This window comes from Curcuma longa, unplaced genomic scaffold, assembly GCF_044706935.1.
Source record: "Curcuma longa cultivar G26 ecotype Majalengka, Jawa Barat unplaced genomic scaffold, ITB_CL_G26_1.1 contig_17292, whole genome shotgun sequence".
NCBI lineage: Eukaryota > Viridiplantae > Streptophyta > Magnoliopsida > Zingiberales > Zingiberaceae > Curcuma > Curcuma longa.
Genome location: NW_027430558.1, coordinates 6099 through 15301, shown reverse-complemented (window position 1 = coordinate 15301; position 9203 = coordinate 6099). Strand labels below are relative to the sequence as shown.

General features: G+C 42.8%; 1 protein-coding gene and 2 pseudogenes across 1 annotated transcript; 1 reads left to right on the top strand and 2 right to left on the bottom strand.

The window, feature by feature from the left end:
- Nucleotides 1-2423: 2423 nt before the first annotated feature.
- LOC141816572 (F-box/LRR-repeat protein 14-like) lies at nt 2424-3220 on the bottom strand (annotated as a pseudogene).
- Nucleotides 3221-5027: 1807 nt separating this feature from the next.
- LOC141816574 (allene oxide synthase 2-like) lies at nt 5028-6812 on the top strand. The gene is given in 3 exon segments (XM_074704324.1): nt 5028-5081; nt 5084-5929; nt 6018-6812. Coding segments are annotated over 3 exon segments (1485 nt in total). The 5' UTR covers nt 5028-5042; the 3' UTR covers nt 6618-6812.
- An 883-nt stretch (nt 6813-7695) lies between these two features.
- LOC141816573 (arabinogalactan O-methyltransferase 2-like) lies at nt 7696-8379 on the bottom strand (annotated as a pseudogene).
- Between the last annotated feature and the right edge of the window lie 824 nt (nt 8380-9203).

Genomic DNA, 9203 nt, shown 5'->3' with positions numbered 1-9203 from the left:
TCTACAATATCTAATTCATAATATGACAAATGAGGAAAACACAATATACGAAATTAGACGTTAGAAAAATACCTGGAACAGAAGATGTCGATGAGTTCATCTTCGTTTCTTTGAGAGAAACCTAGATAATAAAGAGAGAAAAGTAGAGAGAAACTGCTCCTATCACCCGCCGTAGACAAAAGTTACGTGTATGTCTCAATGGGGCGACAATCCACATACATTAGGGTTAGGAGTAGGGGTCTCTACATATAGAGGAAATAATGGACCAAGCCTACCCGTTATGGCTAAGCCCAATAGCATCCTATTAATTATGCTAGTCCACATAAAATTATCCAACATTCTCCCACTTGGACAACATAATTAATACATCAGATTAATCAACAATATGTGACCATAATAAGATGTCAAAATAAGTCAACACATAACACGAAAAGGTCCAAAATGGAACTATAAGCATCTTAATAATACAGAAAATCACATTCGAAGGAATAATGATATCATGCATTGTAAGATACTTATATCCTGTGACCCAACAACTAAATGGAATATGGATAAATGGGAAAAATCCAACAAAATGACATGCCAAAATTTGAACAAAGTGTTATTTCCCAGTAGAATGACCCAAACATCTGCCCAAGATGTCATATAATAACAACAAAATTGAGACTGAGTCCGAAATGTCTCCACAATATACAATATGTCATCACAACATATATACAACAGTAGTTATTATTTGAGCAATATCAACAGTAGTTATTATTTGAACAATATCTCAATATTGTTCAATGTCTCAAATATTATAAATGTGATGTCATAACAAAAACATAAGCATAAACTCCCACTAACCCAAAATATCAAAAGACATTACTACACCCATACGGGTTACATGGTCAACAAAAGCTTTAACAGTCATGTCTTTGGTTAGGGGATCAGCAATATTAAGCTCTGTAGGGATATGCTCGACATGAGTTTTAAACTCTTGAACCTTCTCTCTCACAAACATGAATTTTGTGTCAAAGTGTTTGGTCCGCTTTGAGCTTTTTTTATTTTTGAGAGAAAAAAAAAACTCACCACGGCAGAGTTATCACAATATATAGTGAGAGGCCTAGAGATACTCTCCACAAAATCAAATTCAGCAATAAAGTTTTTCAACCATATCGCTTGACATGTGGCCTCATAACAAGCTATGTACTCTGCTTCCATGGTTGATGTAGCTGTAAGAGTTTGTTTGACACTTTTCCAAGAAATAACTCCCCAGCTAATATGAATATATATCCTGATGTGGACTTATGATCATCTGGGCAACCTCCATAATCAGAATTAGAATAACCTGTTACCTCAAGATGATTTGATCTCCTATATGTGATCATATAATTTTGATACCTTTCAGATACCTCAAAACACATTTTACAGCCTGCCAATGTGTCACACCAGGTTTACTCAAGTATCTCCCAATTAAGTACACCCACAACAAAAGCAATATCAAGATGTGTACAAACTTGAGCATACATAAAGTTGCCAACAGACTTTATTAGAATGAGCCCATTTTTCATGTTTTGTTATAACAACAGCGGAAGATTCAGTTGTGGAAACATCAGGCTCATTCTCAGTAAGGGCAGCATCAACATTAGAAATGACAAGAAATAACTTAACAGAATCAACTTAGTCCTCAAAATTGGTTCCATTCAGCTTTGGTAAAGAGTTCATACTCATAGGCAAAGCTGGAGCTTAAACATTAATGGGAGATTATTGTCGAGCATATCCAACAAAAGAAATAGAGCTTATGACCACAATAAAGTTATCTCATGCAAATGCAATCCCGCCGAAGGGTCCCGAATTACAATGCATAAATTAATTCTCACATCACATAAAATAATTATATTTTAAAGCTAATATCGAAAGAATACTGAAAACTTTAAAATATAATTACCAATCATTAGAACTATATTAATAAAGACAAACCGATAGGGTAAGTGCGCGCATTATTAAAATAATTCCTAATGCCACATTAATAATAATTTTCCAACAATAATATTTTATCATAATCCGTCTCGCGAAGGCGAGCTCACAACTATGAAAAAAATATCAACAACAATATAAAATGGTCTTAGATTTAAAAGACTTTTTTTTTTAAATTTAAGATAATTTAAAATAACAAATACCGTAGGCAATTTGGTTAATGGAGAAGAACAAAGTCATTACCTTAATTAAGCAAACAAAAAGAACCAAACAAGGATGGGACTGGAGGGGAATAAAGTCATTGCCTTAATAACAAATGCCATAGGCTCATTCTCCCCCTCTCTCTCTCTCATTCGGCCTTCCAAATACCAGCCGACAACATCAACCAATCTCTAATTCAGCCCCAAAAAAAAACACCCATTAATAAAAAACACTCATTAATACAAAACACCCAGTTTTCATCTATTAAGGCCTTCACAAGTTCCTATGCGGTCGTGAGAATTAGAACTTAATTAGAGAATTAATTAATCGATATTAACTGTGTGGTAAGAGTGAGAGATGAATGCAGCCGTGAGTCCATATGGTGATATTAACTGTGTTGAACTCGAAATGCCTTAGATTGTTCCATCCAGGACCAAGTTTCATCAGATCATCCTCACTAATACCCTTGCAATATTTTATTGAAAGATCCTGAAGCTTTCCAAACTCACCAAGATAAGAAAGCCACTCAACACTGGTCACTCTCATGCAGCGAATGAGATGAAGAGCAGAAAGATTCTTACAACCAACAACAAGTGAGAGAATGCCATTAGAACTGATTGATTGAGCAAAATTTAGCTTGAGGGATCTAAGCTTTGGGCAAGAGGATAGGTATGCAAGGCTATTATCATTAATAAATGAACAAAAACTTAAAGTGAGTTCTGTAAGTAAAGGGCAATTGGAACACAGCACAAAAGGCCCTGGTTATCTAATTGTTTGCCTGAGTTAGACATCCAGCCAAAGTAGGTAATTTCTAGCTTCTTTATATTAGCAGAGGGCAGTTAGTGCTTCTGTTGCAGGGTGTAATCCGCATCCAACCTTTAAGAAATCCCTTTGTTCTCGATCAATTTCATATAGACGCTTGCACACAAGAGAAACTGAATTCCTATCGGCAGTTCTTTCTATTCTCTTAACAATATCGACAAGCAATTCTTTCGGAAAATCTTCCACCACCAAGCCCATGATAACACAAATAAAACCTTCTCAATGTGTGGAACGTCCACAAAACATGCAGCGCGTCTGTGTTACCCGGTGAAATCGATGCCCACGGTTTCAATCCGAACAGAAAATAGAGCGCGAAACTTGAGGGTCTTATCTAGGGCAGGATCGGAGCAGAAAGCGTCGCCTCGGTAACATTGAAAAGAAAGACGAGACGAGATAATAGAGAGGGTAGGAGGAGAAGAGGATTACGGATAAACCTTATAAATTTTGATTTTGGACCCATAGTAATTGGCCCTCCATTGCTGCCCACAATAGGAGGCACGTTGTAAGGCAGACCACAACTAATTACTATTTCACATAAAAAAAAAACCCCCACGACGTCGAAATAAAAAACAGTCAGATTGTAAACCTTGTGGGCCCTCCATTGCGCTCCTTAGGGCACGCTTTCTCCAAAATAAAAAAAAACTTAGATGCTGCTCGGCGCCGCATTTTTTTTTTATTTCATTTCTTTCCACACTTCTTAAACCCACGACGCCGACTTCGCCAACCGCTTGCACAACCCACATCAGGCCGGTCCTCACCCGAGGGAGAGAATGGAAACCCTCGGCGGCGAAGACGAAGAGCGCGGTGGCGACGAACTCGGATAGCACGACGCGCATGGCGTCCGGGTGGACGGCGTCCTCGGTGCGGCCTAAGGCGAACCTTCGAGACGGCATGTCTATCTCTGACTCTTTCGATGGGAAAAGATACGGTGTTCTCCAAATGGGGCGACAATCCACATACATTAGGGTTAGGAGTAGGGGTCTCTACATATAGATAATGGACCAGCCTACCCATTATGGCTAAGCCCAATAACATCCTATTAATTATGCTATCCACATAAAATTATCCAACAGGATTTACTATAAGAAAACAGAGGAAAAGTTTAGACTAATGGGCCGATCACACTACCATAAGACGAGTCCTCACGAAGCTAAGTCATCACACAATTAAGAAACGCATCAATCTGCACAGTTAAGAGACGCATCAACTTGGCCCCTGTCAAACTTAAATTCAGTCCTCTGATCCTCTCAAATTTAAAATCTAAGATCCGTGATTATTGGAAAGTCGGTGGAGTGGTTCGCCGACAGCTTAGGTAGAAATCCAAGTTAACGGAGATAAAATAATAGATTTTCGAGGAGCAAGTAAATAATGATTTGGGGCAGAAGTTATATTACTTTCACAGTCAGCTTAAGTTACAAATGTTGGACCGGCGACTAAAGAGGAGTACTTAGTTAATAGATTTTAGGATGGGACGTAGTCCCTTTTAATTTAGACCTCCCCTCCCCTGTTCAAAGTTTAATATTTGTTTCCTTAGTTAATGCCCTATCCTATTATAGATGCTAGACATTTTGAAAGTATTCTAGTATTGCATTTTAACGAAGGGTTGTATTTTGACAAAGTTTAATATTTGTTATTAGTTAATGCTCCTAGGAGGTTTAATTGAGTTGGGGACTATATATTTTACTCAGATTTATCTTCTGTTTTTTTCCTTCTTCCTCTCGGTCAAACCGGTTTATCCTTAATGGTGAAATTTTAGAAACTCACGTTGTTTTAATTCATTGAAATCTAGTAGTTTTCCTCACGTTTTAAGGCTGCGTGTTTAGAAGGTTTAGGTGCTAGGTAGGACAGCTCAAAACGATTACGTTCATGCACCTCTTTTCTTTCATTGAACACGTGTTGTCTTATTTAATTTCAAGAATAGTTTGTGTCGAATTTTCGACATTTTTTCCAGATCATGAAGCGAGGAGGTTCTTCCTGGACCTTGCCGCTTATAAATGCAAGCCACCATCTCTTTCGCAGCTCTCATCACACCAATTGATTCATAGCAATCGGTATTACCCATGGCCACACAAAGGGCTTCCGACGCTTCGGCCACCAGTACGGCCTCGAGCTCCCAGCGAAGGATGTCCCTGGCAGCTACGGCATCCCGTTCATCTCCGCCATACGAGACCGTCTCGGGTTCTACTACGACGGGCAGGACAAGTTCTTCCAGTCTCGCGTCGACCAGTACAACTCCACCGTCGTCCGCCTCAATGCGCCGCCGGGACCCTTCATGGCCTCCAACCCCCGCGTCATCGCCCTCCTCGACGCCAAGAGCTTCCCTGTCCTTTTCGACGTCGACAAGGTCGCCAAGCGTGACCTCTTTACGGGAACCTACATGCCCTCCACCGCTCTCACTGGCGGCTTCCGGGTCTGCGCCTACCTTGACCCCTCCGAGCCGAAGCACGCCCAGATCAAGCAGCTCCTCTTTACCCTCCTCGCCGCAAGGAAGGACGCCGTACTCCCAGCCTTCCGAACCGAATTTGGCGCCCTTTTCGACTCCGTAGAGGCGGAGTTGGATTCTGGGGCGGGGAAGTCGTCGGACTTTAACAAGCTCAACGACAGCACCGCGTTTGAGTTCTTAGGTGAGGCGTTCTTCGGCGTGAGGCCGTCGGCTACGACGCTCGGTGGCACAGGGCCGTCGAGGAGCACCCGATGGCTGTTCCTACAGCTATGCCCTCTCATGACGCTCGGCCTCCCCAAGATTTTGGAGGAGCTGCTTCTGCACACATTTCCGCTGCCGCCGCTCATCGCGCGATGGGACTACAAGGCGCTCTACAAGTACATCAGCGAGGCCGCCGCCTCTAGCGGCGTGCTCGACACCGCCGAGAAGCTGGGTATCTCGAGGGAAGAGGCATGCCACAACCTCCTCTTCGCCACCGTCTTCAACTCCTACGGCGGGATGAAGGTGCGGCGTCACTTATATTTATTTAGCCGTTGTTTGTACATACTTTTCACCTTAATTGAGAGATCATGGGCTCCAACAATTATTGTAGGTATTGCTGCCCGGGATAATGGGGTGTCTAGCAAAGGCCGGCGAGGGCCTGCACAAGCGGCTGGCGAAGGAGATCCGCACAGAAGTGGCAGCAGCAGGCGGCAAGGTGACGGTGGCCGCACTGGAGCGGATGGAGCTGACACGCTCGGTGGTCTATGAGGCACTGCGCCTGGACCCTCCCGTGAAGTACCAATACGGGCACGCTAAGCGCGACTTGGTCATCGAGAGCCACGATGGGGCATACCAAGTGCGCTCCGGCGAGATGCTCTTCGGCTATCAACCTTTCGCCACGCGCGACCCCAAAGTCTTCGACCAAGCCGGCCAGTTCGTGCCCGATCGGTTCGTGGGCGAGGACGGGAAGAAGTTGCTCAAGTACGTGGTTTGGTCGAACGGGCCAGAGACAGAGAGCCCGACGGTGGCGGACAAGCAGTGCCCGGGGAAGGATCTGGTGGTCCTCGTGGGGCGGCTGCTCGTCGTGGATTTCTTTCTCCGGTACGACTCCTTCACTGCCGAGGTGGGCACGCAGTTGCTAGGTGCACAGGTGAACATCACATCCTTGGCTAGGGCGTCCACCAGCGCCGCCTCTACTAGCGACAACTAATTCGCCAACCTCGATGCATCGGTGCCTATTGTTTTTCCTCTTCAACAATGGTCATGAGGCCGATCAATGGAGCCGCTAAGATGATAAACCTTTTACAGAAAAAAAAAGTGTATTGTTTCAGTTATTTAATTATTACTAGTTGAAGGAGCGTCTCAAATATAATAATCGATTGAGATTTAAATAATTTTAGCATCATCACTATTAAGAATTAATTTTATTAAAATATATATATCTGAAGTAACCAAAACAGTTTAACCTTCTACAACTAGAGATGGCATGTGCGCTTAATAGTCAGTCATCTTGGGCCAAGTTTTGATAATTCTACATCAATTTCAAAGCTTGAGCAAAAAAACAAAAGGATTGAAGCATTCCAAGTCAATGGTTAACGAGCATTATAGAGATCCTTAATCTTCTCTCTTCTTTCTAAAATATAAGAATCGATTGATAAGGGTATAGCTACTTAGTTTCTTGTATGCCTTTGTAGGGGTACGGTCACTTACTGGTATGCCTTGCGTGAGGGCAAAAGTAACACGTGTTCTAAATTATTTGGATTTCAGCTAGAGACGTAAACAAGATTCTTTGAATTTACGCCTAGAAAAATTATATGAATGATCTTCTATAGGTGGCCATGCCTATCAAGATTTAGCGACCCAAAAACAATAATATATATTTTACCAAAATGTACATTTAGATTTCTAAAATTTTCAAATGACAACTAAAATGGTCCACGTATTGAGAGGAAGTGTCTGCAAGAGTATTGACCCCATTAATTGTGAAGGAGATTAACACTCAGATATAAAAAAATATATCCTATGCAATATTTTCACATATTAAAATATAAATGAGGTACAAATTTCAACATCCTCCTTTATGCCCAGTTTACTTGAAGGTGTGGAAAGAGAAACTGAGGAAAGGTTTCTTTTGCATACATACATTCATTGTTTACTTTTATAAAATTTTAGGAAGGGAAAGAAATTTAATCCATCCACGGATTGTTTTTCCTCCAAAATTGGTCACCCCAAAATCGGACGGAAAGGAAGGACGGAAAAGAAAAAGACGGGATTCTCCTCAATCGTCCTCAATCGGCGCTGTCTCTTCCGCGCAGTCCCCCGGCTCGGCGCCCATCGGACCGCCCACCCCTAGCCCTCTCCTCCCACTCCGGAGCCGTTGCCGGCCCCCACCCTCCCCCCATCCTCCCCGGCGCCGACGGGAAGTACCCCTTCGGCGCGTCAATCATCACCACATCCCACTCCTTCTCGTAGACTTCATCCGGAAGTCCCACCAGCGCCAGCGGGCAGCCGCCGTTGCGCCGGAGCCCTGCGACGCCGTCCGCTCGCCCCGGCCGGCACTCCGCCTCCGCTCAGTAGCCCTTCAGCAGCTTGTCCGCCTCGTCGAGCCGGGTCCGGTACTTGACGTAGTGCGCCCGCAGAGAAGGGGAACCCTTGAGCACCAGGTCGTACCACTCCTTGTCCTCTTCCAGGAACAGGGTGGTGCCGCCCGCGTTGAGCGCGGACCACATCCGGGAGTCGCTGCCAAGGCCGAAGACCAAGAAGTTGCAGGGGGCGCGGCGGCGGAGCACGTCGAAGGTGAGCTGGATCTCCGCCCGCGACTGCTGCGGCACCTGCGTCGTGGTCGCGTAGTGGAGCAAAGCCTGCACCAGCTCACCCCGCACGTCGACGTCGGCGAGCAAGGGCCGGGAGAAGAGAGGGGAGAAGGAGCAGAGGAGGCCGTGGAGGAAGTTGCAGAGCGGGGGACAGCGAGGCTGCTGAGGAAGGTCGGTTTCGCCGGGGTATTTTGGATAATTGAGATATTTTTAATTTTCTTTCCTTAACCAAGGTAAACAAATATGCAAAAGGATGAATTTTATTTACTTTCCCTTCTCCTCCCTTAGGGATTTATTTTCCCTAGAGAATCCTTTTCATTCTCCATCCATGCTACCAAGTAAACTGGGCATTAGAGTTAACATGAAAAGTTCTAAATATAATTGCGGTGAGTTTCAATTTTCAAAGCATCCTTACTCTCACAAGCTATTGCAGTGTGTTCATTCAAGAACATGGACTTATATCAGAATTGGAAGTATTATTTCTTATTTGAAACTTAAAAAGTACATGGATTCTATTTATCCTTGTAAAAGTAAATAATTTTAGTCAATAGATAGACACAATTCTATTATTTTATCACCTCGTAGATTGTGCAACTTGGACGAAGGAAAAAGGTGAGGATTGAGTCCAAACACATGAGAAAGGTTAAAAATAAGTAGAGTAGATACAAACAATTAGGTCATAATAAAAAATTATATAGAATGTCTCTAATAAATTGATACATGTATTGATTGTGTTCTTTTGTGATAGTGCTATACTTCTCTATATATTTGGCACACAAAATTACTATTGTAAAAAATATGATTATGATAAATGAAGGACATATAAGTGTATTTTGCTAAATAGATTTAGATGTGTATTTTGATTAACATAACATTAATTTTGAAAATGTTGATTTATATTTAAATGTCTATATGGTATGTAGCCTATATTTTGTATCTATATTCATATGTTCTTTTATGTATAGATATTCGTATGTGCAATC